Source organism: Podarcis bocagei (genome assembly GCF_964188305.1).
Source record: "Podarcis bocagei genome assembly, chromosome: 11".
NCBI classification, from domain to species: domain Eukaryota; kingdom Metazoa; phylum Chordata; class Lepidosauria; order Squamata; family Lacertidae; genus Podarcis; species Podarcis bocagei.
This window is the reverse complement of record NC_138136.1, coordinates 33,929,516-33,957,249: the sequence shown is the minus strand read 5'-3', so window position 1 is coordinate 33,957,249 and position 27,734 is coordinate 33,929,516. Positions and strand designations below refer to the sequence as shown.

The 27,734-nt window shown below is 41.7% G+C and overlaps 2 protein-coding genes and 1 long non-coding RNA gene across 10 annotated transcripts in view; 1 reads left to right on the top strand and 2 right to left on the bottom strand.

The window, feature by feature from the left end:
• The window catches only part of LOC308597071, a 67,226-nt gene extending 56,311 nt beyond the window's left edge, over positions 1 to 10,915 (bottom strand). The window contains exons 1-3 of the long non-coding RNA XR_014012814.1: positions 10,660 to 10,915; positions 9,087 to 9,113; positions 3,671 to 4,643 (exon numbers count right to left, since the gene is read on the bottom strand). This is a non-coding gene — a long non-coding RNA (uncharacterized lncRNA). The remainder of the gene's footprint in view (positions 1 to 3,670; positions 4,644 to 9,086; positions 9,114 to 10,659) is intronic.
• Positions 10,916 to 10,922: 7 nt separating this feature from the next.
• ZCCHC9 (zinc finger CCHC-type containing 9) lies at positions 10,923 to 17,258 on the top strand. 5 transcript variants are annotated; one of them, XM_081212541.1, is made up of 6 exons: positions 10,923 to 11,039; positions 12,321 to 12,686; positions 14,371 to 14,521; positions 14,715 to 14,807; positions 15,933 to 16,001; positions 16,507 to 17,258. In XM_081212541.1, exons 2-6 carry the CDS (start codon positions 12,327 to 12,329, stop codon positions 16,623 to 16,625), a joined length of 792 nt encoding a protein of 263 aa, XP_081068667.1. In that variant the 5' UTR covers positions 10,923 to 11,039; positions 12,321 to 12,326; the 3' UTR covers positions 16,626 to 17,258. The 5 variants fall into 5 exon arrangements, with proteins under 5 accessions (XP_081068667.1, XP_081068670.1, XP_081068668.1 ...); XM_081212544.1 differs by having other exon boundaries at positions 10,946 to 11,039; positions 12,325 to 12,686; XM_081212542.1 differs by having other exon boundaries at positions 11,037 to 11,178.
• A 571-nt stretch (positions 17,259 to 17,829) lies between these two features.
• Positions 17,830 to 27,734, bottom strand: part of ACOT12 (acyl-CoA thioesterase 12) — a 28,659-nt gene continuing 18,754 nt past the window's right edge. For 3 of the 4 annotated variants that reach the window (XM_081212501.1, XM_081212498.1, XM_081212500.1), the window contains exons 10-16: positions 26,362 to 26,425; positions 25,580 to 25,666; positions 24,484 to 24,615; positions 23,341 to 23,474; positions 21,606 to 21,734; positions 19,973 to 20,096; positions 17,830 to 18,837 (exon numbers count right to left, since the gene is read on the bottom strand). In XM_081212501.1, the coding sequence (XP_081068627.1) occupies positions 18,694 to 18,837; positions 19,973 to 20,096; positions 21,606 to 21,734; positions 23,341 to 23,474; positions 24,484 to 24,615; positions 25,580 to 25,666; positions 26,362 to 26,425 (814 nt within the window). In that variant the 3' untranslated portion in view covers positions 17,830 to 18,693. The remainder of the gene's footprint in view (positions 18,838 to 19,972; positions 20,097 to 21,605; positions 21,735 to 23,340; positions 23,475 to 24,483; positions 24,616 to 25,579; positions 25,667 to 26,361; positions 26,426 to 27,734) is intronic. The other variant, XM_081212499.1, reaches the window with a different exon arrangement.

The following is a 27,734-nucleotide window of genomic DNA, read 5'->3' as shown; positions in this document are numbered from 1 at the left end:
GTGGGAAGGAGCAGCATAATATAAAATCTTAGACTAGCCGCTCAGCCATATGTTTACTTGGATGTGATAGCTACTGATTTCAGTGGGATTAATTTCCAAGTACACTTAGGAACATAAGAGTTCTGTAGGATCAGAACAAAAGTTTCTCTAGTCTGGCACTCTGTTCTCCAGTGGCCAACCAGGTGTCACCCAGTTGGATGCTCGCAAGCAAGATGTGAGCATTATCCCCAGCCATCTGTCTTCTGAGGTATACTGTCTCTGATACTGGGAGGTAATACAGACTTGATGACTTAGTAGCAATTGGTAACTTTATCCTCCATGAATTTGCCTAAGGCTGAGCTCCTAGTCTTAGTAATGCTGTTGTTTTTGAGTGATGCAGTCCTGAAGTTACATTCAGTGACTAACTAGTTACGTAAGTGTAACCGGAGGTGCTGCATTACGCACAACTGCACACAACAAACCACCAACTATTTATGCAGACATAATAATATCACCTTCAGATGTCTTTTACATTTTATTTCTTGCCCGTACCCTTTTCCAAGTTTACTCTGCTTTCCATGGCATGCAAACACGGCCTTTCCAGGCATTATAATAAGCAAATCGGATAGAAATGAGAGAACTCAAATCCCTGTAGCTCTTCACTTGGCATATCCCAGCAACGCTATGCTTTGTTGTTTGTATCAGCCATTGGTGCCACAGTCCCTTCGGCTAGTTTTCAATGAAGCTGGCCGTGTTTCTACCCCAGCCAAGTACATCCTGTTTTTGGCTCCTGCTGTAAATCATTACTTGGAGTGCCACAAGGGTGACAGCTCAAGTGTTTTGCAGAGAAAAGAATCTGGTGAAAATGTGCAGCAGGAGACAAACAGCACAGAGAGCTTGCCAGAGATAAAAGGAGTGTGTTGATTATGATTTCATCCCCACTCGAGAGGGTGGGGGTGAGGTTTTAAGCATTTTTAAATCCTCTAAAGTGTATGCCAATTTTGTATAATTTGCCTCTTTCGTTTATTCCAGTTTCAAATGTCCTACACACCAAGGACATCCTACACATCAATAATGGGTTCATCTCAGATTGTGAGGGGTTGGATTAAAAGATATATCTGCGATAACAGGTGTGATTTCAACAGTAAATCACAACAGAGAGGATGCATCAGAGACAAACTGGCAGACGTGAATGTTTGTGGAAGCCTTCCATGACTTATCGAGTCCACTAAAGGAAATCAATATAATAGAAAAGCTGTTGGTGAAGAATAAAGGTTAGGAGAGTAGAGAGAGCAGAGAGGCAAGAGCAGAAGGCAAATGACACAGATGCTGTCTGCAGTTAATCCATTGCTGCTCCTGTACAAGCCCCAGAGAAGAGGGGGAAATAGGCGCCTAGGCAGAGAGAAGAGTCTCCTGGATTGAATCTCATGCACAATGCATTTCACACCCAGTTATATCCACATTTAAAAAAGTGTTTCCCAATCTTGGGTCTCCAGATGTTGTTGGACTACATTTTTCATCATCCCTGACCATAGGTTGTGAAAGACTCGCTTAAAGCCCTCTTATAGCACTCTAACCATCATGGCTTCCCCAAAAGAATACTGGGAACTGTAGTTTGTTACAGGTGCTGAGAGTTGATAAGGGACACTCTAAGAGAGCTACAGTTCCCAGCACCCTTAAACGATAGTTTCAAGTATCCTTTGGGGGAAGCCATGACTGTTAAAGTGATATACGGATGCTCTAAATGTAGGGTATGGATATGACCAAAGTTATCCTACAGCCTCTTTGGGATAAAGGAGAACAAGGCCATGCATTTTCAGAAAGATTACATGTAAATGTAGCAAATGTAAGGAAGAAAGATGGATAAAACTCCATCCACATGGTGAGAAAACTGAAATGTGATTAGGATGCTCAGCTAGAGACACAATCAGATTGCTGAATTAATACATGCAAACGCCATTGTCTAGTAACATATTATAATCACATTTTATAGAGAGAGAGAAAGAGAGAGTGCGCGCTGTTGACCTTTCATTCAGATAAAACTAGTGCAGATAAAAGGTTATCAAAAGCTGTGGGGCTAGACTGATGAACAAAAGGAATATATATGCATTCTACCCTCACAAATGTGTGGAAGAAGATAATAAAAAACGCACAGTACCATTAAAAAAAATCTTGAAATAAATGATTCAATTCATTTCCCTCTGCCATAGAATCACATTCTATTATTGATCATCTTGGTCATCGTCCTCTGAAAGGTCACCTTGGTAATGCAAGGAATTGGTAACTCTTGAAACCTCTCATTTAATTTGCAACTGGGAAACTACTTGTGTTTTTTCAAACTTTCCCAAGAGTCTCCCAGCAGCAGGAAACCCCCTTGCTAACTTGCACTCCCCCCCAAAAAAAAACTTCTCCAATGCTAGAGAGGTTTAAAAAAAAAAACACAGCAAGAAGAGACCAGGTACCGACTGATTCCCCTCCCCATTAAATCAGAATTGCACACAAGTAAATAAGTTTCAAACAAAAACCAAACACCGAGGAAATGCGAGTTTAATCCTGTAAACTAACTGAGAAGTGATGAGACAAAAACTCATACCTAAGATATTTTCTGCCAAGCTCTGTCTAGTGATGTGAATGGAAGCAGCAGAATAGCAGCTTTCCTAGTATAGCAACTCAGGTATTTGGGAAGGGAGCAGAGATTCATGCCAGTCCATACAAATTCTCATTTAGATGCTTCACTCCATAGTTTATACCAATTCTAAGCACGTTTAATTGAAAGTTAGACCCTTTGGGTACAATGCTGTCATGCTCTAGAAGGGCTTTTAGATCCAGTGAAGTCACTCCCTAATGGAAAAGACGGAAAGACGATTTTTTGCCCATTCCCCTTTCCCTCCATACCACTTTCTACCTTGTTCTGGAGGATCCTATAACTCTCTGGAGCCGATTTTCAGATGGGAACAGAATGGAGTGGGTATCCATGCCTCCACTGAACCAGAAGCCTTTCCAAGAGCACAAGGTCACCATTGGCTTCTGAACTTGACTGCATTTATAGGTGATCCTACCCAATCCATGCTTTCAGAAACAAAACAAACAAAGCACAAACAAAAATACAGTCATCCTTCAAAATTTGCACTTTTGCAATACAGTCCTTCAGCTAAGCTATGTGTACAAAAATGCATATATTAAAGCAAAAGTGTTCATAAAAAACACATACACTCATGAAAATAGCATACAGAAATGCATTATATAAAGGAAAATTGCTTTGCAAAATGTGTATCTTAGACAAAATTACTTATAAAGATGTGTATGTGGGGGGGGGATCTCACTAAAATGCTGCTGAATTTTCATGACGTTTTTTAAACATCCCACACTGATAAGGAAATATGGGAAACTGCCTTATACTGAATCAGACCATTGAGCAATCTAGCTCAGAATTATCTACTCACTCCCACTCCCATTCACAAAGTATCCAGTCTGCTCCTATTGCTGGTTTGGGTGCTGTGTACACACAGTTTGCCACTATAGTGTATTTATCTTGTCGTTTCTTATGGCATATTGCATATTGATGCATTGTCCCCTGCAAAAAACCCAACAGTTTCAATTTGAAGAGAATAATAATTACCTTGCTATGTTTCAGCTGGTAATACATACACAGTCTGACTAATCTTTCAGAAAGGGATATTCCCAGTCCTACCTGGAGATGTTGAAAATTGAACCTAGGACCTTCCAGAAGAACAGATGTCCCGCTGCTCAGTTTTGGCCCCTTGTCATCTTGGCTGTGAGTTCTGGAAGACTTACTCCCTGCCTTGCAGGCCTTTCCCCACCTGGCCTGGGAGGGTGGGGCCCTGACTGACTCCAGCTGCAGAAGCTGAAACTGATGAAAGTCTATTGAGCTGGGGGTTTTGTTCAGGGTTTTGTTGTTGTTGTTGGGGGTGGGGTTGTTGCTGTTTTTGATATTGATTTTTTGTATCTTTATTTTAGATCTTATTATTATTTAATGTATGTGGAAAGAGTTTAATTTGGTTTTGTACTTTTTGATGTTTTACTAATTGTTTATGGCTGTTTGTGTTAGGCTTGTAACAAAATGTGTTTTTATGCTACAAGCCACCTTGAGCATGGTTTAAATGATGGAAAGGCAGCATACAAATAAAATTATGTATGTATGTAGGTATCTCTTGCTTAGTCTGTAGGTTGATCTGAAAAGCATTAGAAATTCAAAGTGTTATTAAAAAGGAAAAATAGCTCTAATGAATCAGTGATAACCATAGTCAAATGGTTAGATTTTATCAATGCAGTTATTGTTGGACTTACATCTGTAGGAAATACTGTTGTTGCAGTCAAATATACATTTTATATACTTTACAGTTATTTCAGTGGGGCTTGGAGGAAAAATATCTGTATTGTACCCACACATGAATCATGCCACAGATAAGCTGCCGTGGAAACCAATTATTTCACTAAACTCTCAAGTACTGTGGCAAGAAGTCAGTATTTATTTTGTAGTTTATTAAAATCCATTTCAAAATGCCATTCATTGATTATTCTTTTCTCCATTAAATGAACTCTAATGATTTTTAAACCAAGGCCAGTTCTTTCTGTAGGGAAGGAAGCATTTAAAAATAAAACAAACTGTTTCTTTGTACATATCTCCATCTACTGGTAAAACTCTGTAAAGCAGAAAGGAACATTTCAGCAAAGAGAAGGAAATATTATTGATAAGCTTGATAAGTTAATAATATTTTATCAGGAATTTTTAACAGGAAGTACAGTATTTGACTCAATAACAAGGACAGAGTATATCTTTTGCACAGGTGTATAACTAAGAAAAGCGGGTTATTAGTATGCACAGCAAATTGAACGAGGGTATATTACTCCATAGGGACGCGGGTGGCGCTGTGGGTAAAAGCCTCAGCGCCTAGGGCTTGCCGATCGAAAGGTCAGCGGTTCGAATCCCCGCGGCGGGGTGCACTCCCGCTGCTCGGTCCCAGCGCCTGCCAACCTAGCAGTTCGAAAGCACCCCCGGGTGCAAGTAGATAAATAGGTACCGCTTACCAGCGGGAAGGTAAACGGCGTTCCGTGTGCTGCGCTGGCTCGCCAGATGCAGCTTTGTCACGCTGGCCACGTGACCCGGAAGTGTCTCCGGACAGCGCTGGCCCCCGGCCTATAGATGTGAGATGGGCGCACAAACCCCAGAGTCTGTCAAGACTGGCCCGTTCGGGCAGGGGTACCTTTACCTTTACCTTTATATTACTCCATAGGTTGTTCCATTATATTAACTTTTCCCTTCAGGCCACATTAAATGATACCAACTTCCGAAAAAGAGAAGCAATAGCTAAACTTTGATTTATGAGGATGGAAACTGCAGGTTGGACATGTGCTCTGCCAGGGTTATTTTGAAGTGGTACAATGAATCTTATAATATATACCATTTTATTGAAATCTTTATTATACAAAATTTAAGGGGGAAATAACTTCATGTTAATAAACATCAATTTTTACAGTGGTACCTCGGGTTAAGAACTTAATTCGTTCTGGAGGTCTGTTCTTAACCTGAAACTGTTCTTAACCTGAAGCACCACTTTAGCTAATGGGGCCTCCTTCTGCCGCTGCGCCGCCGCTACATGATTTCTGTTCTCATCCTGAAGCAAAGTTCTTAACACAAGGTACTATTTCTGGGTTAGCGGAGTCTGTAACCTGAAGCGTGTGTAACCTGAAGCGTATGTAACACGAGGTACTAATGTATTTTAAAGATTTTGTTTTAACATTTCATGTTGGAAATAATAAAACAAAGCAGAACGCAAAGCAAGTAAAATATGTAAATAAAGTAGGATTTCTTCAGGAAGAGAAATGAAAATATCAAAACAGAAGTCTTCCCCTACTTTCAAAAAAGTGGGAAGGAAATAGATCAGGAGTGATAATAAGTTCTCAATAAATATAAGATGGAATATTTAATGGGCCTGTGATCATACCTCAGTAAACTCCAGGAAATGAATATTTGCTTTTCATAAGTATTTAAGAGTTTTTATTTCTACAACAGATATGTGCCACTTAGCCAGGGGTAGCAGGGAACCTGTGACCCTCCAGGTGTTACTGGACGACAACTCCCATCATCCTGGAGCACCAGCATCCTGGAGCACTTGGGCTGAAGGAAGGTGGAACTGACAACACCTGGAGGGCTACAGGTTCCTTGTCCCCTTCCCTCCCCTCCCATCTCAGGGAATGGAACTTCCACATTCCATGTGTGTGTGTGAATAAGTAGGCAGGAATGTTCATGAATAGCTTTTTTATGAAATTATTTTAGTGTTTCTACAGATGCACTTGACACAACCTTGATGGCGGAAAGTGAGGAGGAATTAAAGAACCTTTTATTGAGGGTGAAAGAGGAGAGCGCAAAATATGGTCTGAAGCTCAACATCAAAAAAACGAAGATCATGGCCACTGGTCCCATCACCTCCTGGCAAATAGAAGGGGAAGAAATGGAGGCAGTGAGAGATTTTACTTTCTTGGGCTCCATGATCATTGCAGATGGTGACAGCAGCCACGAAATTAAAAGACGCCTGCTTCTTGGGAGAAAAGCAATGATAAACCTAGACAGCACCTTAAAAAGTAGAGACATCGCCTTGCCAACAAAGGTCAGTATAGTAAAAGTTATGGTTTTCCCAATAGTGATGTATGGAAGTGAGAGCTGGACCATAAAGAAGGCTGATCACCGAAGAATTGATGCTTTTGAATTATGGTGCTGGAGGAGACTCTTGAGAGTCCCATGGACTGCAAGAAGAACAAACCTATCCATTCTTAAGGAAATCAACCCTGAGTGCTCACTGGAAGGACAGATCGTGAAGCTGAGGCTCCAATATTTTGGCCACCTCATGAGAAGAGAAGACTCCCTGGAAAAGACCCTAATGTTGGGAAAGATGGAGGGCACAAGGAGAAGGGGACGACAGAGGACGAGATGGTTGGATAGTGTTCTCGAAGCTACCAGCATAAGTTTGACCAAACTGCGGGAGGAAGTGGAAGACAGAAGTGCCTGGCATGCTCTGGTCCATGGGCACGAAGAGTCGGACACGACTAAACAACTAAACAACAACAACAGATGCACTCTTTCCACTGGTAACAGTTCTATCAATAATACCTGCCTCTCAACCAGTTTTGATGGAGCTGAGAATTAGGCACCAAACACTGTCTCAGTGTCGCCTAGTAACTTTCCTGCATTTCCAATGGCAGCTCTATAAGATACGTATATAGAAGTATGAGCAGCCTGGTCCTTTACAGAGTAAGAGAAATCTTAATCCACTGAAAATCAATAGCACACCTAACCCTATACATAGAAGCAGACTATAAAGCTTAACTTTTGAAGTTAGAAACTCCCAAACATTCACATTACTGTACTGTATTTGTAAATAACTGTCAACTGTAGGAGCATGCTCCCTCTAGTGGAAAATTTAGTAATAGCTTCAAATAATTAATCAGCTGGCCATCTGTCCTAAACATCTGAACCAGGGCCTAGGCATCATATTCTACACCCCTAACTTATGGGAATTTTTGTGATGTGGTCATGTTAGAACACAGCTGTGTATCCTATTGTAAGCAACTATTTTGGCACAGGCAATATGTTAACTTGGAACTAAAACTCATTGAGTTCAATTACTCCAAAGTAAATATAAATAAGAGTGAACTGGCCATATTCAGGCATTATACTATACCCTAGGTTAGTGTTATAAAGAATGTGCCATGTCAAGTCTTGGGCTTGTGTGCTCCCGTTTCCTTGTCCCACTTCCTCCAAATGTGAGGAGAGTTAAAAGTTTCCAATTTTATTTGGAACAAACCTCCTTTCCTATCTAAATACAAGAACTTGTGGTTTTTACCAATTAAATTTAGTTAACAAATCAGGATATCAAACCATGGTTTGATCCTGCTTGAATTATACAGTAATTTGCACAAACTGCAGTTTTCTACACGCAGATGAAAGCCTGCAACTGGGACTTTTAATTGTCACTCCATCCTGTGTAAGGGAGGAGACAAGAGAAAGAAAAAAGGTGTGGCGCCATTTCATCAGAGCAAATAATGGTTTATCGCAACATCTAAATGTGGCCACTGAGCCAGAGAATAAATATAAGAGTCAGCACAAGTTATTTACTTTTTGTGCAATATTTAGAAAGCACAAGTTATTTACTTTTTGTGCAATATGGACTGCTATCATATATTAACCAATCATAAACATAAGAAAATAAAAACAAATATTTTACCTTGGCGGAGTTTTTGAGGCTGTGGGGTTTGTCTGTTTTTTAGGGCATACATGCTCAGGAACTTCCCTATTTTCCCCAACAATAACCGTCTACCCACCTGGTAAATGCCACTGACTGTTTTTGAGTTGCAGTTGTCCTAAGTATGTACAACTCAACTCACAGTGAGATTAAACCTGCTATTCAACAATCTTGGGTTTCAGCAGCCTTAAAACCTAGATGGCCGGAAAGTGAGGTGTCAATGTCAAAATAAAAACAAGGCTGTTTACAGTCTGCCTCCCAACAAGTCCATTTAAGAAGCCAAAGCAGGGCAGGAAGGTGGGGAGAGAGTGACAGACATCCTGGCATTGACTCTTGATGAGAACAAGGATGTTCCCGTAATTGCAAAAGTGCTCCTATTTCGTGTGTGAACTTCTAGCATCTACAGTCATGGGAAACAGAAAGTGCACCCTCTTTGAATTCTGTGGTTTTACATATCAGGGCATAATAGCCATCATCTGTTCCTTAGCAGGCCTTAAAATTAGGTAAATACAACCTCAGATGAACAACAACACATGACTTAAGCAAATCAGTCTCTTAAGCTTAAGCCAAGAAATAGTATTCTCTATGAAATTGATTATCAATATACGTATCAAGGCTTTGAGATTAGACCACTGAAGAAGCCCGGAAAACTACATTGGGAGTGTGCTACCTGCAAGCCCCAGTAAAAGGGCCCCATCGGGGGGGGGGGGCGAACAGCGGTCTCTTGATTACTTGGACTGCCAGGGCAAAACAGGTGCAAAACGCCGCACCCTGTCTACAACTTCATTAACATCCATTTACAACTTCACTAGCATCTCTCGGTATTGTGAACAACACCGAACTTACCTTTTGTTGGTATCTTCATGAACTTACCTAAAAAGATAAAGAAAACAAAAGACTGAGTTAAGCATTTGAAAAATCTATTGAAATCAGACATTATAAGTTCATCTTAGACTGGGTAGTTCGCAAGTTTCTGTGGCTTGCACAAGATTGATAAAGAATGTATAATTATTTTGGTAATTATTGTGTGTATATTAGTCGCCAACGTGTTCCATAGGAATTAGTGGCTAAGCAGCAGATAGGAGCTGCTAATCAGATGCCCTTGCAAGTGTGCCCACCTCTATAAAAGCCAAAGTTTTAGCAGTTTGCTGGTTTGGAGCATTCAGGTGTTTTAACACAATGCCAAGGAGGAAAGATGACACAATGCTCTTAGAGTAGCAAGTGGTGTCACCCATGAAACTGGGAAGGGTTCTAAGGCCATTTCCAAATAATTTCAAGTCCATCATTCTACAGTGAGAAGATTATGCAAAAGTGAAAAACATTAAAAACAGTTGTCAGACTTCTCAGGAGTGGACGTCTCAGCAAATTCACCCCAAGGTCAGAACATGCAATGTTCAGAGAAATTGCAAAAAATGCAAGAGTAACATCTCAGGCTCTACAGGCCTCAGTTAGCATGTTAATTGTTAAAGTTCATAACTGTACAATTAGAAAAAGACTGAAAAGGTTTGTTTGGAAGGGTTTCCAGGAACAAGCATCGTCTCTCTAAAAAGAACGTGGCAGCTCGGCTTTGGTTTGCAAAGTTGCAGCTGAACAAACCACAAGCCTTCTGAACAATGTCCTTTGGACAGACAAGACCCAAGTGGAGATGTTTGGCCATAATGCACAGCACCATGTTTAGCAAAAACCAAACACAGCATATCAGCACAAGCACCTCATACCAACTGTCTAGCACTGTGGTGGAGGGGTGGTGATTTGGGTTTGTTTTGCAGCCATGGGTCCTGGGGACCCTGCAGTCATTGAGCTGACCATGAACTCCTCTGTATACCACAGTATTCTAGAGTAAAATGAGAGGCCATCTGCCCGACAGCTGAAACTTGGCTGAAATTGGGTCATGCAACAGGACAAGGATCCCAAGCACACCAGCAAATGTACAACAGAATTGCTGAAAAAGAACAGAACCAAGGTGTTGCAATGGCCCAGTCAAAACCCAGACGTCAATCCAATTGAAATACTGCGTGGGACCTTCAGAGAGCTGTGCATAAAGAAATGCCAGCAAACCTCAATGAACGGAAGCAACACTGTGAAGGACGTGCCAAAATCCCTCCACAATGATGTGAGAGACTCATAAAGTCCTGCAGAAAACAATTACTTCATGTTATTGCTGCTCAAGGTGGTTCTACAAGCTATTGAATCATAAGATGTACAAATGCTTTTTCACACACAGCTTTTCCATTTTGGCTTTATTTCTGTTAAATACATCAATGAGACGGTGTAATACATCGTGTGTTGCCCTTCATCTGAGGTTGTATTTAGCTAACTCTAAGACCTGCCAAGAAACAGATGAGTTCGTTATTATGACTTCACATGCAACACCACAGAATTCAAATTCTTTTTCCCATGACTGTATGCGCTTACTTACAGCTACATTAATAGGAAACCAAGAAATGAGGGAAACGCATGGTGGCTTTCTTTTGCCGCCGCCCACTGCGCCTAAACCTGCAATCCTATACAGAGCCCGGCTCTTTTCAGCCCACAGAGGCTCAGTGTGTTACGCGCGCCTAACCCTGCACAGCGCCAGGCTGAGCCAGCACATAACCTCGCGCTTCCCGCCTGTTGCTTCAGCTTCCGCCCGCGCTTGGTCCCATGGCAACCGCTCCGCCTCCACCCACCCACCTACCTACCTACAGGAAGTGCAGCAGTTCGGGCTCCGGACGTTTCCGGTGCCGCTCTCTCCCTCCCAGGCTGTGCGTTTCGTCTGCGCCGGAGGCTTTCCGTGGCGCTTCTCGCCTCCTGACCCCGGTGAGTGAGGGACCTCTTGCTCGGGAGGCGGGGAAGGCGAAGCGGCGCCTGGAGCCGCTGGGCACTTGCTTCAGGAGACACCCGGAGCTCGGCTGCTGTCCCGGAAGGCCTGAGTGCCGGGGGCTCCTCCTTTCCCACGGTAGCTGCTCCGCACGTGTCCGCGGAAGTGAACATGCCCAGGTCGGGGTTGGGTGAGATCCCGGGCGGAGACCCTGCAGACTTCAGGCTTGTTGTCGGATCTATTTCGGATTTATTATTATTATTACCCTGGGGTGTTTGCTGAGTCCCCGGAATTTTTGGTCAATGCCAGAACCAGGTTCGCAAGTCATAAATCATGGTGGTCGTTTCCCACCCTGTCGCTTTAAAGCAGTCTTATTTAGGGGAGAAGGATGCTAAGCCACTGCTGCCTTGCAGCTATAACTCGTTCCTCGAGAAAACCCGAGGATAAATCTGTACCCGCTGTCTTGCAGGACATCTTTGGGAGAAGAGAAGGCTAAGGCTACACAAATACCCAAATGGTGTCCCTAAAACAGTTGGATGGCGCTTTGTACGCCTCCTTACGGCAACTCCTGCAGCCAAGCTGGTGCCAAATGTATTGCTCTGCTTTCCTTTGGACCACATCAGTGAGGCCAAGAGGGGGATTTGTTGTCTGGGCAGCCCAGGACCTCTATACACATTGCCCAAGCTTGTGCCCCCGAGAGGTCAGTTCGGTGCCGCTAATGCAGCAAAAACAATGTGGGAGGCAGCCATAACAAGTTAACCGTCTCCACAGCCACAGTAAGCACTGTGATTCTCCAGCTGTTTAACTTAAGCCTTGGAAGTCCACTCCACTGTCTCTGGACAGACGGATGGCAACAATTTAGGGAAGGATCTGTGGGTTAGGATTTTCTAGCTTATGGGTGGGCACCGGCAACCCTTACCTGTCTGTTTCAAGTCATCCAGATCTACTTGCCAGTAGATTCCACTCTTCATTTCTGCCTATCACTTTGTCTCCAGTTGGTCTCCAGTTCCCCTCAGACTGGGAACTGAAAGTGTAAAGATTGGATCTGAGGCACTGCCCAGAGGGGAATAAAAGGAGGCCTGATTCTGTTCTCTGCTTATCCCCCCTCCCTCCCCCCAATGTTGTGGACTACAACTCCTATCAGCCCAGCTAGCACAGTTGTGCTGGTCTAAACAAATAGAAATGCTTATTCAGTTCTGGTTCCACCTCATTAATCAAGGCTGAACCTATAAATAGCAGTAATCCAGTCATGTGAACCTAACATCTTTTAAATCTCATAGGAAGTCATGACCAGGTGGGCACGAGCAAATGTCACCCACAACAAGAAGGCTCTGGATGCAACGCCATGGGAACATATGAAAAATGATGCCGCCGGAAGCACAACAACAGATAGAAAGCAAAGCTCTTCAAACAACTTTTCCTTGAGAAGTACTCAAGGGAAGAAGAAAAATAAGAAGAAAAAAGACTATACGAATGAAGATGTCAACGGTTTTATGGAATATTTAAAACAGAACTCTCAGACATTGCATAAAGGAGAGGTGATCAACAGCCGTGAAGCAAAGGATGAAATAGCAACAGCTTTGAAAAAGGACCGGCGGCGAGAAGGGAGAAGAGTGAAAAGGCAGGAAATGAAAAAGAACACAATGGTAAGGTGATGTTCCATTGTTATTTCTTTCTTTTGGTGCCCGTTACTTTTTCTTTTCATAGTGCAAATGACACTACTCAGTCACATAAGTGAGATCACAATAATTTGTCTCAGTCCAGATAACCATTAGTGAACACATTTGTGTCTTGGCTTCCGTCTATTATTGAGCATGCTTTAGCACAGGGATGGGGAACTTATGGCCCTACAGATATAGTTGGACTTAAACTCCCATCAGCCTCAGCCCATCATCTGAAGGGCCACAGGTTCCCCACTTTAGCGTGAAAATAGGTTTTCTCCTCATGTTGCAGTCTTTTGTGTACACAGCACAACTTTATCTACTTGTAAAAAGCTTGTTTCTGAATTAGATTGACGGTTTCTGGATCTGCATGTATGTTTAGTGCTCAGATATTCTTTAATGCTTTAGCAGACTTTGTTTTGCTTTGAATATTCAAAATTATTAAAGCTGAACTAGAAATTTATGTTTGTTCTGCTATAATTAAATGTTTTGTTATACTTAAATGTTCATGAGCTGAGGAAGTTTGTATTTCTATTACTGTAGCCAGCACTCTCAATTTTTGTTGTGTCTTTATTCTCTCTTTTATAGCAGGGTGATAATTAAGTCATCCTACAGATTGTAGGGATGGGAAATAAAATACTGATAAATGAAAGTTATGAGTTTTATGCGCAATAGTAATGTTTTCTATGGCAGTTTTCATCTGCAGATTGCATGACAACTGATACAAATGCAGAATCAATTTATGCAGTTCAGATCACAGTAAGAGAGCTGTAAAAGCAGCTGTCTATAGAGAAAATCACTCATGAAGACTTTCAGAAGTCATGCACAGCAGGGGGAAATAAAATTCTTTATTTTATGTTTCTTTACAGCCCCTGTATGTTAGGTTAGGTTTACAAAGAGTGATGGCACTCAAAATCCAATAGTTTAGTTATGTTACTTCACTGGGCATGATTATATTCTGGAGCAATATCACCTTTCCAGAATTCACAAAGCATTTAGGGGATGATTATGATGTAGAATTTGGTACTCTTGGCATCAGTTTATAGAGTCATTTAATGGGCACGTATACTCTGGCTACCCATTTCAGTGCAATTTTCTGGAGTGATGCATCCATAAGCTATCTCCTACTCAAGGTTAAATAGATAAATGTGTGTAATTTGTTGTGCTTAAGTGTGGTTTGTGGAACTGCTTTCAATGGGGTTCCATGGGTGTCTCAGGTTATACTTAGTGCTAGAAAAAGGGTGATGTCATTGAATGTTTAGGATCCTCAGCAAGAAGGTGTGTGCCTTTGGCTTTTTTCTGGATAGGTTACTCAAATACCATTGTTAATGAGAGGCTTGGTGAGAAGAATGGCTTTGCTCTTCAGGAATCTTAACTTCAGATTAATGACCAAATTAGACATGGTGTTAAAGATATGGTGCAGTTCTTTAAAAATCCAAATTCCATCAGTTTGGGTGGTGCCATTAACCTGCATGTTAAATGCAAAGATTAACCCTAAAACACCGGGGCTGTGTTACTCTAAACTATGCATCACTGGCTGCTACTTCATCAGGTCTCATTGGTTGGGGGGGGGGTAAGATTCATTTGAAATGTGGCTAGCAGAAAAAGATATTGCTTTCAGTTCATATCTCTTTCTGCTCACTTAGTAATTCACCTTGTATCGCCAAAGGTGTGCTTCCACTGCAGAAAGCCAGGACACGGTGTGGCAGATTGCCCAGCTGTACTCGAAAGCCAAGATATGGGAACTGGAATTTGTTACCGCTGTGGATCTACAGAGCATGAAATCAACAAATGCAGAGCAAAAATAGATCCCGCTCTTGGTATGTGTAGTATCTACAACCCGATTGAATGTTGGGCATGGCAAAAGTTACATGCCTGTCTTAATATTTTTCAACAATTCACATAGTATTAGTGATTTTAACCATTCTAGATTACAGTAATGCTGGCTCACTGCAGTGTCTTATATAATCTTAGTGTGGATATTTCGATTGTAACATCATTGAATTCTTACAGGGGAATTTCCATATGCAAAATGCTTCATTTGTGGTGAGATGGGACATCTCTCAAGGTCATGTCCCGATAATCCTAAAGGACTCTATGCTGAAGGTGAGTGCAACTGTTGCAAACCCCCCCTCCCCTACCAAAAAGATAACTAAGTTGATGGACATGAGAGTACTCCCCCTTTCTTAGTTCTAGAAGTTAACAGAGAGAGCTTTATCACTGGTGACCTTGTATGCTTCTCACCACTGTTTGGGAATTTTGGCTCATTGTCAAAGACATTGTTTGCCCCTTATCACGAGTATTTTTGACTGGTTACTTGAGAAGCAGTTCTAAAATTCTAAATGGATTCCCATATAGGTTTTTCAAAGTATTTACATTTGATAGGGGGGAAAAGCCCCACTTAATACAGCAGAGTAGTATTCCATTATTCTCTTTAAATGTCAGCCATATTGATCCTGATCAGAAAACCCGTAACACACCTATCTGTGCATGTTCATATAGCATAGATTGTTATCAATTCCCCACCACATGCACACAAATCATAGCAACTGCAGTATCACACGCTACATCATGAAATGCATTAAAAAATAACTTCCTAAGTTCTAGAATGTCGGTTCAAGTGTTTATGATAGTTGATCAATCAACAAAGTATAAAATATCAATATATCTGGAAAGCTTAAGATAACCAAAGTTACCATTTGCAAGAGCAGTAACCGGAAATATCAAAATAAGGAATCATTGAGTCATGATTTGTAGAACAATAGGAACTCATTGTCTCAATAGAATCAAACTTCTTGATAGGATCTCATTTCATTGCTAATCAAGAAATTTGATTTCGTTTGTTTTAGCTTAAATTGAAACAATGGACTCCTGCCACAGACTGTACTTTTTCTGTTGGCTTGCCATTTGGACTCTCTATGTATATTGTATATATAACTGCCAACTGAAATAACATTTGTGCATAAAAGTGTATACTACAACAAATCTTGTTAGCCTGTTGTAGCAAAAACAGTGAAGAACCTTGTGGTCCCTTAAAACTAACACAGCTGCCCATCTGAATCAGCCTTGTAGTTCTGATGTGACAGAGCTCAAAAATACGAACAGTGAGTTTTGCTTCCTTGTGTTTATGAATTGTAAACTTGCTCTGTACCCTTGACATCTGGCATTTGTTAATATAATCCATATATTGCGGTTAAATCTTTTTTTGTGGCTGTGTTTTATCTTCTGCAGGAGGTGCTTGCAGGATCTGTGGATCTGTTGAGCACTTTAAAAAAGATTGTCCAGAGAATCAAAATGCAGGTGAGGGATCAAATAATTTATGTTTATCCTAAAGCGTATATACCTGTGAACCATTCTATATAAATAGTGAACTCTGACTACTGAGTTATAAAACGAGTGGTACAACCCTCAATTTCACCTTATTGACCACATCTTTAAACAGGCCATTAACTGGGGGTGTGATGCCAACTCTACATAGTGCATCGACTGTTGCAGGTAGAGATGTCATTCATTTTGATACGCTTAATTTCTGTGTGGCTGATACGAAGCAGGTGACATACAGAATTGAATAATCAGTTTCAGTGTTATACTGCACTGGAATTTGCAACTTGTTGCTGTCAGAAAGTCTTGTACAAAAATGTACAAGACTTTGGAGTAACCTCCATTGGTTTCACTGAGACTTATTCTGGAGTAAAGAGCATAAATTGGGATGTAAAACTGCAATGCTGAATTACATATAAGTCTTCCTCAGCATTTGGATCAGAAAGCTGATTTCTTACGTATTCATTTATTTTTCCTTTCCTAGATCGAGTGGCAACTGTTGGTCGATGGCTCAAAGGAATGAGTGCAGATTACCAAGAAGTTTTAGACAGCCCTAAACCACAAAAACCAAAACCAAAAATAGTTAAAGTTGTTAACTTCTGACAACTGCTGTCTGGCATCATTCTTTACAACAATTGTCAGTGTTTGGCTTAAAGTTATAGTACTAAAAATGGACTGTGAACTGTAGTTCCAGAATAAGCCATAACTGCACTCTCCTAAGTGATGATCACTTAATAAAACCCTAACTTAAATGGAGGCTTCCTAGAGAGGAGAGGGAATGCCTTGCCAGAAGATAAATTGCAGCAAGCAACTGCATAACAGTATATCTCTGAACAGAAAGTTAATCTATGCAATTGCTGGTTTTCCAATCAGCATGTCACTGGGTAATATAAGATGTTACTCAGTGGAGAGTAGTGATACCAATAAACAAATGGGAAGGAGAGCTAATAGGTCAATCTGCTTTTCGTAAATGAAACTTGTGCTACGACAGAAGGTATCTCAAAATGAAACTGAGTCCTATCTTAGTGTTCAAGTTCTTGACCTCACCATGAACACAAGAATGAGACCACAGATGAATAGCCAAAAGCAAAGTTAAAACATTGGTGGTAGCAGGGTTGATCTTGCAGCATGAACAACAATGAAATGATTGTGTGTTTTTTTAGTTGAGTTAAATACTTGATGAAGCCATTTCCCTCCCCCACAAATAAACCAGTGTAATAAAACCACATGTATCAAGTTCTTGTGTTTTCTGAATAATTGTATTCTTTGCAGTGTTACAGTTTGCAATTTCATTTATGTCGACTACTTGCTGTCTGCTGTGACATCTGGATAATCACAGATTTAGTCTTTAACTACCATTCTCTCCTTACAAATTACTTACACTTCAACAGTTCCAAAGTGTATTTCCCGGATGATCTGTTAATGGCACTGCCCATGTGGCTCCTGGAAGAACTTTTCTCAGCAATATCAGTTTTCTTTTACTTTGGAGCAGGAAAGGTTAGCGAGTGGAGAGTGGCCATTTGCAAGATGTACATCACATTTTGAGAAACAGCTGTAGCTCAGGTTAGAGCACATATTTGCGTGCAAGATTCAGTGATAGAACAGCACTGAAGGAAGACTGCGCTTCTTGATATGTTGTTGTCTTCGGAGCCCCCAATTCAGTTCCTGCTAAAATCTACTGGAATTCTGTCAGTTTTAGTTATTCATTGCTTTTCTGGGAAGTTCAATAACAAAAATACTATTTAAAACCCCAAAGGGGTTGATTTTAGTTATAATAAATAACGAGATGCTTATACAGCCATAAATCTAAATTAGCATAACACTCATAGTTTTAATTATTTAATTCAAGGGTGTGTGTTGATACGACTAAAATGTATACAGTGGCTCATTCTGAAAGCAGCATCAAGTAGTTTAAAATAGCATAGGACACCTATATATTCACATGATGCCCCATTGTGCAAGCAGGAAAACAACCTAGGCAGCAGCAGTAAATCATTATGGTTAATGGCTTCCAAACAAGTCAGGATCAATAAGCCAAGTTTTAACTATGGCATCCTACTCTTGTGCAGAGGGAAGAGCAAAGGAGCTGCATGAATGCAGATGGAGCTCATGCATGCCCTTACTAAGCCAGGACTTAATAGTTCAAATACAGCCTTGGCCTACGCACAGTATCTGTGTTTGCAACTACAAGAAACGGGAAACACAACCTGACATTCTCGGGATTCTGAAATCAGTGCTTATTACCGAGTGTCATATGTGCATTATGTAACTGCAAAATCATGAGTAACAAATACAGCTGTTAGTTGAGATTAACAATAGCCTAGGAAAATTATTTACAATAGAAATGTAAATTTACTTACAATGAGATTTTCTAAATAAAAAATCAGTATTTTAAATTGTGTGCAGTAATACGTATTGCTTTGACAAGTTTTCTGAGGACTCCAAAAGAACAATGAAATGTTGGTGAAAGATGACTTAACTTAGTTACTGAATTTATCATTAAATAGCTCCATCGTATGATGATGTAGAACATTGTGATGATTTAGGTATACAGGTCCTGAACATAAAAGTAGGTAGGAACTGACTTGCCAGCTTGATAAATATTGGTGTTAATGACAGCTTGTGTACAAGATATAAAGAATGGTAAAGTACTTGACACAGTCTTGCTTAATTAAATGCAGTCCATTGTGCTGCTCTGTAACTCCAAGAAATGAATGCACCCAGAAGCTGTATCCTCAATTGATTTTGATGAGCCATCAAGAGTTGCAGCAACATAAGGCATAACACCAGGTGTTCCTTGGATGCAGTAGGAAACCTTTAAACATATAGAAGGTTAACATGAGTTATGTGAAATAAGCACGAAAAACATCTTGTTCTACTTCATACTCAACAACTTGGGCTTCATTCTTAACACTATTTCAGTGTATCACTTCTTGCTGGTAAGAGCAGTATGAATATGCAAGAACGTTTCAATTGCTTTCTGTGTCGGCCTCCCAGATAGCATAGGAAAAACCTATGTTGGTGCTTCAAGCCACCACACAAGTGCAGATAGCACTGGCAGGCATGACTCTTTGTCATCTGGATTAACAGGGAAAGATTATTGAAGTGACCTTGCACCCAAAAGTAAGCCCTGAAGTCCTGTGGAAGCTAAGTAGGTCTGGGTCTCATCGGTGCCTGGATGGGTGACGCACGGCAGTGATGGGAGACAGTGGCAGTAGCGGCTTGCAAGGACTCACAGCAGTGATGGGAGTTGGTGGCAGCAACAGCAGCAGCGGCCTGCAAGGCCGTGACACGGAGTGGTGGCAGCAGTAACAGCATTGGCCTGCGAGGTCTCACAATGGCAACAAGATTTGGCAGCAGAAGCAGTGGTGGCCTGTGAGTCCTGGCAGAGGCCTGTGGGGACTCGCAGCAGTGACAGGAAGTGACGGCAGTAGTGGCATCCTGCAAGGTCTTGTGGCGGCAACGGAAAGTGGCAGCAATAGTAGTGGCAGCCTGCAAGGCCTTGTGGTGGCACTAGCAGTGGGGCTTGCGAGACCTCGCTGTGGTGGGAAGAAGTGGCCGCAGCCTGCAAGTCCTGGTGGTGGTAGAAGCTGTGGCAGCCTGCTGAGCCCTGCTAGTGCCGCCTAGCAGGCCTGCTGGCAGTCTGGAAGTCCCAGATTATTTGTATTCACTATGACTCATCACTATACTTTGGGTTGTCCTGAGTACCACCATTTGGTAGCCAAGCCCAACCCTTAATAGTAGCAGTTGCCAGAACATTGTCCTGTTCGCCTCTGCATCGTTCCTTCCTTTTTTCAGATACCATGGTATATCAACATACTGCGATGTTTAGGTGGCGATATATCACAATATTGAAAACCAGTTATCATGCAGCCCTACATATCACAGAGAAAGGCAGAGTAAAGGGAGTAAAGCACATAAAATAACTATTTAATTACAATGCTGCTTACAAAAGAGGAGTTTCCATCAGGGTAGATCAGGAATCCCGCACACTGGATTTCACGCCTGCAGTAATTCTCAGAAGGTGGAACAGATGTCAAGGCAACTGACCTCACAGCTATTATGTAAGGGTCTCTAAATTTAATAAGAGTAGTGTTATCAACAAGCCACAACAAAAATCTAAGCTGTCTATAATGCCCTTGTACAGCTACTGTATTGGTCACAAGACAGTAGTTGCTCAGTTTTGTATTTTTATGTGCAGGGGGAGGGTTGTTAAAACCTCGTGCCTTAACCCTGCACTGCACGGGAGGTTATTACATTTCTTTGTTTATGTAACGCACAATATAGTAACGAAGTAGTGATATGTAATAATTTATGGTGAGTGGAAGAGGCTGGGGAGCAAGAACCAGTGGGGAGCAAGTCCCAATGATCAGCTGATTCTCCACGCCGGCAAAAGTGGGTTACAGTGGTGCCTCGCAAGACGAAATTAATTCGTTCCGCAAGTTTTTTCTTCTTGCGAGTTTTTCGTCTTGCGATGCACGGTTTCCCATAGGAATGCATTGAAAATCAATTAATGTGTTCCTATGGAAACCGCCTTCAGACCAGGTCCGGGGACAGTCTGTCCCTCGACCTCTTCTGAAGGCTGGGGGGGGGGGACAAGGGCTTTTCTTCCCACCCCCAGCATTTTAAAAAACCCCGGGACAGCGGAGGACTTCTCCGCTGTCCAGGGCGATGTAAAAGCCCCTGGGAAGGCAGGCAGGGGGGACAAAGACTTTTGCCTCCCGCCCGCCTTCAGAAGAGGTCCTGGACCTCTTCTGAAGGCGGGCGGGGGGCGAAAGTCTTTGCTCCCCCCCGCCTGCCTTCAAAAGCCGTCCGGGACAGTGGAGAAACGCGCTGCCTTTCTCCGCTCTCCCGGGAAGGCAGGCAGGGGGGAGCAAAGACTTTCGCCCCCCGCCCGCCTTCAGAAGAGGTCCTGGACCTCTTCTGAAGGCGGGCGGGGGGCAAAAGTCTTTGCTCCCCCCTGCCTGCCTTCAAAAGCCGTCCGCGATAGCGGGAAGCGCTTCCCTGCTATCCCGGACTGCATTTAAAATGCTGGCGGTGGGGAGCAAAGCCTTTCGGCCCCCGCCGGCCTTCCTGGACCTCTTCTGAAGGCCGGAGGGGGGGAAAGGCTTTGCTCCCCACCACCAGCATTTAAAAGAGGTCCCCGGAGATTTCCCTATGGGCTTTCTTCTTGCGAAGCAAGCCCATAGGGAAATTCGTCTTGCGAAGCGCCTCCAAAACAGAAAACCCTTTTGTCTTGCGGGTTTTCCGTCTTGCGAGGCATTCGTCTTGCGAGGTACCACTGTACTTGACAAGCTTGTAACACTTAACCCAGAGATGGAGAGGCCAGTTCTTCACCCCCGGTGTAGGGGGTATTGCACAAATGGCCTTTCACACATGCACCTTTGCCTTCAGTCTTTACAAAGCAGTTTTTGCTATTTCCAGAGTTTCTGTGTAATCAAGACACCCCACATTTTGCAAGAAATAATTATTTCAGCCAAACTCACAGCATATAATTATTTTTGGGTGTGTGGGTCCTGTTACTTTATTGTAGAAAGCTTGAAATTTACCTGCCATTAAATGGGCATGCTTTCAACAACTTACCCAGTCTTGCAAGGCTTTCTTTGAGACACGAGAATTAAAAAATCATCTGGCTTATTTCCATTAATTGATATGGATGTAATGTGATATATTTTGTCCTCTTCGGTCACATTCTGGATAACCTTACACGTTCTGTAAGAACATGAGCCATACATTAGTGAAGTTTAGTAGCCGAGGTATCATGTAAAACATGAATTAAAGGATATGTTCTTTATAATCTAAATTGTGACTAGGAATGTACAGCTTTTGTTTCAGATTAAATAACTAACTAAAAAATAATTAAATAACACATGACTTCATTTTATTCAGTAAAAATTTAAACCAAACAAAATGGCAAAAAGAAGCAACATGGGAAAAGTTATTGCTCACTTCAAGTTCAGCTTAATCCTGCATCTATTAAACTGTATCTAACCAGCTCTGCCTCTTCTTCCTCCCTTGCTCCACTTTCAAGTGCCGTGCTGACAAAACTTTCGAAGATAAAAATAACATGCTTTATTAATGCAGTAAAATGAAAAAGTCAATGTTTACCATTTCTGCCTTACTAATTACATAATTCTTCACCTGTTTCCCAATGCAGCTTGTTTAGGGCTGCAGCCTGTTACTTTTCAACATACAACACTATGCAAAATTGGAGCACATTTAATCATTTTGAAATCTAAGAGGTAGGATATATTTGGGCCAGTTCAACACTTTCACTGCTGACAAGGCATATCTTTATTAAAAAGCATATCTTTACAGAACTATTTCCTTGTCCAACTAACATGGTTAAAGTGCCTTTTTCTAAAGACAATGGCCACATCTATACTATACATTTAGATCTATGATACCAGTTTAATAGTCATGTCTTCTCCAAAAGAGTTGTTAGGAGATGCCTATTCCCATCACAGAGCAACAATACCCAGAGTTCTCTGGGAAGAGGGACTGAGTGTTAAACCACTCTGAGAATGTCAAGCCATACTCCTCCCTAGTTGTTTTGCTACTGGCCATGCTGAGCTAAACCGTGGCTTGGCTTAGCACCATGGTTTCCAACGCAGGACACATACCCCACAGGGGGGCAATTTGATTTTTTTTGGGGGGGGGGCAATTCGAGAATGCGTTACATTGGTACCTCGGGTTAAGTACTTAATTCGTTCCGGAGGTCCGTATTTAACCTGAAACTGTTCTTAACCTGAAGCACCACTTTAGCTAATGGGGCCTCCTGCTGCCACCGCGCCGCCAGAGCACGATTTCGGTTCTTATCCTGAAGCAAGGTTCTTAACCTGAAGCACTATTTCTGGGTTAGCGGAGTCTGTAACCTGAAGCGTATGTAACCTGAAGGGTATGTAACCCGAGGTACCACTGTATTAAAGTTAATGGCCTTTTAGGCTTCCTCCAAGTGAATAGGAGTTTGCTTTTTGAATAAGAAGAATTATATGTCATGGGGGGGGGGGGAATCAGGATTTTAAAGATACCCAGGTGGGGCATGGCCAAAAAAAGGTTGGGAACCACTGGCTTAGCATGTCATCTGAATCCAGGCTCATGCTTTAGCTCTCTCCAGACTATCTATGAGTTGTAACAAACCTTGGCTACAAAAGCTTATAAAAGCCTTTGTGTATTTTACTTGAAACTTCTTCATTGTCCTACTGAATATTATGGAAATCATTTTGACGGATCGCTTTGGTCTATGAAGGCAAAATCTACTTCAGCCAGATCATGAGAGTGGATATGGACTTTAAAAGGAAAATATATATATGCTTACGAATAGTGTTTAACCCAGTGCACATGATGTCTGAAGTCAGATAAGAGGGAGAATGCTAGTTCTGAAGATATCCGCACTTGCATTTCAACCTTGACTGACAAAGCATCTGTCTCTTCAAGAGTAAACAATTTTATCTAAAAAAAATATTTTTTATTACATGGGGGGAGAGAGAAAATTATGGATAAAGATTAACAACGTTGGTAGGTCCTTTAGCTTTTAAAATCAAATACGCAGGAAAGTATGGGTCATAACTTTAAACAGTATCAGCCATACAACATTATAAAAGTTTCTAGGAGAATCCTGCTTACTTTAATGGAATAGAACAGCGGTTCCCAATTAGCTATGTGCAGCAGACCCCCCGTTTTTCAAAATCCCAGTCATGGACCCCTTACTTTAGAAAATATTGGTATCTCTATGGTAGTTTTTGTTATGTGAATGGTGCCACAGACCCCCTGGGTGGGTTATGCGGACCACCAATTGGGAACCACTGGAAGAGAACACTATAAGAGAATATTGCTATAATTTTACAGTGCAATCCTACTCCCTCAATGTTGATGGCTGGAGGGGATGGGAGCAGGATACTCCATAGGTGGAGAAGCATGTTGCTGGTGGTGGAAGGGCTCCTTCACAATGGAAGCCCCAGTGCACCCTGTAGGGTAGGAAACCAGCTGCTGCCAGTAAAAAGGTAAAGGGACCCCTGACCATTAGGTCCAGTCGTGACCGACTCCGGGGTTGCGGCGCTCATCTCGCTTTATTGGCTGAGGAAGTTGGTGTACAGCTTCCGGGTCATGTGGCCAGCATGACTAAGCCGCGTCTGACGAACCAGAGCAGCGCACGGAAATGCCGTTTACCTTCCTGCCGGAGCGGTACCTATTTATCTACTTGCCCTTTGACATGCTTTGGAACTGCTAGGTGGGCAGGAGCAGGGACCGAGCAACGGGAGCTCACCGTCAACCTTCTGATTGGCAAGTCCTAGGCTCTGTGGTTTAACCCACAGTGCCACCCGCGTCCCCAAATGGACTGTTTTAGCACATGTTGTCAGCAATTTTTGATCAGATATGTTAACTCCAAATCCTCTTGGATCACATAAGAGGCCCAGCTGGAGATGGTGCAGCAAATTTTTTAGGAAAAACAGCCCCCCACCTTCTTCGCTGGCCAGTGTGAGCTGGCGGGGTTTGGGACGTGGTGATCCACTCCGATCCATTTTGCTTTTCGCGGGCTGGGGTTAGGATTGCTATGCCCATTAAGTTTCAGCGATGAACAGAGTGGATATAGCTAGAGATATAAAGAATAAAGGCAAATAGGAGCTAAATTATGCAAGGAAAAGAGACAAACTGGACTTAGGAGCTGTGACAGTAGATTTGATCTATCAGTTTTGCCGTAGGCAGAAGGAGCATAATAGTGGCCGGGCTATTAATATAAGTGGCTCTAGATATGATCATCTGAAGGAATATCTCAAAAATACTTTGACCCATATTAATCTGTCTGATCCTTGAGAAGCCTGTTCTGTGTTGCCCAGACATCTGAAGTATATAGATTGGGCATGACAGACAGGACCTTTCAAAAAAATATTTTTTAATTGCTTTTTTGCTGCCTTGCTTTTTTTGTATAGTTGCAAGAAAATACTGAAAGTATTGTTATTATTCATCTACTTGAAGAAGGAAAAAAATGGGACTCATGTTTTATATCAATACTGCATACTGTTACTTCCAATTGATTCATGAAAATACTATATGTTTATCTACTCCACGCAGAGGTCAGACATCAGTTATCCAAAAGCACAAATCATATCAGGTTAGTTTTACTGGGAAACTGTCACAACTGAGAATATGTGTTTCTTTCTTAACTGACCAGACATAGAACTCAAAATCTTCAGCAGAAAAAAAGCAGTGTCACATGAATAGTCACATGATCCATGTGAACAATTTGACATTCAAAGCGTGTCTTCTAGCAGCATACTAATTAGCAGTCATAGAAAGGGGGAGAAGGGTGTTAGTTAAAAATGTACATTTTGATTTCAAAGAGGAAGCAGACAAATAATTTTAACAGTTTTAGAAAATACCTTAACAGCTGCAGCTTTTAAATTGCAGAAGCGTAGAGGACAGTGTCTGAGATAAAATTAATGACACATAATTACTTTGTAGTCTAAAAGGTCTCATTGTATTGGGACTTTCCATTCATATTAATTCTTTGAATTGGTAGGGAAATGTGTGTGTCTTCTGCACAATTGAGTACTTACACAGTCCAGGCTAGTGCTAATCATTTCCCATCCAGGCTTTGCTGCCAGAGCAGTCAATGCTGTAACATTGCTTTTGATTTTGTCTGCCTAAAACACAAAGCAAAGTAGTAACCAATGAGGGGAAATGTACAAGGCACAGAAATTCCTATAATTTCTGGAATTTGGTTGCAAAACAAATATTTTGTTCTCTCTCTCTCCTCTTGAAAAAGACAGTGTCTGAACTGAACCTTTTCAACAGCAGGAGTCTAACTCTCATGATGATCAAGGTCATTCTGTTTAAAAGGAGACTAATTTGCGGCTGTGTACACATGGCATGTGTAAAAAGCATATGCCTTTTCTCAAAGAATTCTGGGAACTGTAGTTGGTTAATTCTGTGAGATCTAAACTACAGTTCCCAGAATTGTATGTGTGTGCTTTAAATGTATTGTGTGTATACAGCTATGTTTCACTGATCAATTAAACCAGGAGTAGACAGCCTATGGTCCTTGGCCTAATTCCCATGTGTGGCAAGGAAAGGAAAGATGAGGAGGAAGGATTGTGGCGGCAGGAAAAAAGAGGGGAAAGGAGTGGTCCGGTCCCACTTAATGCCAATATATGGCCAAATTTCTGTGACTTGTTATAGGAAATATCCCAGATATTCTCCTATAATTCTGATTATAATTAAATATCAGGAGACAGTAAACAAAGAAAAATACAATCATCTTACACCCAATTTTTGACATTTAGGGCCATACACTTAATTTCTTAATGTATATTATGTATGCAAATGTTACTGATGTTACCTGATTGCCTCTGTCCCAGAAATCAAGTGTGCAATTGTTTTCCTGCTTCAAAAGAATGTATTTCCTGTAGTTGATACAATGCGGAAAGAAGGCCAAAAGTAAGCTTAGGAAATCCTCAGGAGGGAATTCATTGCTGAGCGATTTGATTTTGCTGTCAGTGCAAGCATTTCTGCTCACCACATGGAACCACCTCCTCCATGTGCTGTTCTGGGGTTTGTCCCGAACCAAACACCCGCACCCCAAGTCAATTAGGAAAACCCCATTGCACTAACAGGATTCGTTGCACTGGCTCCTACTAGTGCAACTGTTTAAAAATTCTTAAAATTCCTCAAGTTATATAAAAATGACATATCAATATAACATTTGACATCAGATTTCAAAGAGATAAACAATTACCTGACATTCAGAAGAAATCTTAAGGCAGCCCTGTTCAGGGAAGTTTTTAATATGTAACACTGTACTGTTTTTAACACTTGATTGGGAGCTGTCCAGAGTGGCAGTATTATTCACTCTTCCAAATATGCTGCAGCTAGCAAATGCTTAATTCTTATAATCTGCAACAATCAGAACTAGGGTTGCCAGGTCCTTGTCTGGAGATTTGCCAAATGCAGTTAAATAAAATTCAAGGATAACCATTGTGCGGATGACAAAGGGGTTGGGAACAGGTTCACATAAACTAGCCCCCCCCTTGACCTTGTGATAGTTGGCTCTTTTGTACATATAAGCTATAAATGCATAGACTCCACATATGCGATCTGCGTCCTGGAAAACTAGGGTTGTATCAAATTTAATTATACTCGGACTCTTCTTCTTTGGCGATCACTCGTAGCTGAGTAAGATTGTCTTCCATGAACACGGTCTTAACAGTGAGTCCAATTCTGGATCCATATGTCCTTCCACAGTGGGGGCATAGGTTTCCAGGTGAGAGTTGATCAAGGTGAGGATTTGCTAACTGTGCCATCCTCATAGCACGTTTTTCGCTTTCATCCTGAGTTCAAGCATCTTCAAAGTCCATGTAACAGGTAGGTAGCCGTGTTGGTCTTCTGTAGTCGAAACAAAATCAAAATATTCCTTCCAGTAGCACCTTAGAGACCAACTAAGTTTGTTATTGGTATGTGCTTTCGTGTGCATGCACACATCTTCAGATACACTGAAACAGAAGTCACCAGACCATGACACCTTTGGTAAAGGCTGTTCTCCAATTAGAACACCTGCAGACCAATGTTTCCCAATTGTCGGTGTTTATACTACATTTTTTTAGATTTGCCTTGAGAGAGTCTTTAAACCTCTTTGTTGACCACCAGCATTACGCTTTCCATTTTTAAGTTCAGAATAGAGTAGTTGCTTTGGAAGACTATAATCAGGCATCTGAA

Excerpts from the sequence above, each read along its gene's own strand:
- ZCCHC9 (XM_081212541.1), top strand. The coding sequence starts at position 12,327 with ATGACCAGGTGGGCACGAGCAAATGTCACCCACAACAAGAAGGCTCTG. Across the intron at positions 12,687-14,370 it reads AAATGAAAAAGAACACAATG|GTGTGCTTCCACTGCAGAAA; the intron begins GTAAGGTGATGT and ends GTATCGCCAAAG. Across the intron at positions 16,002-16,506 it reads TCCAGAGAATCAAAATGCAG|ATCGAGTGGCAACTGTTGGT; the intron begins GTGAGGGATCAA and ends TTCCTTTCCTAG.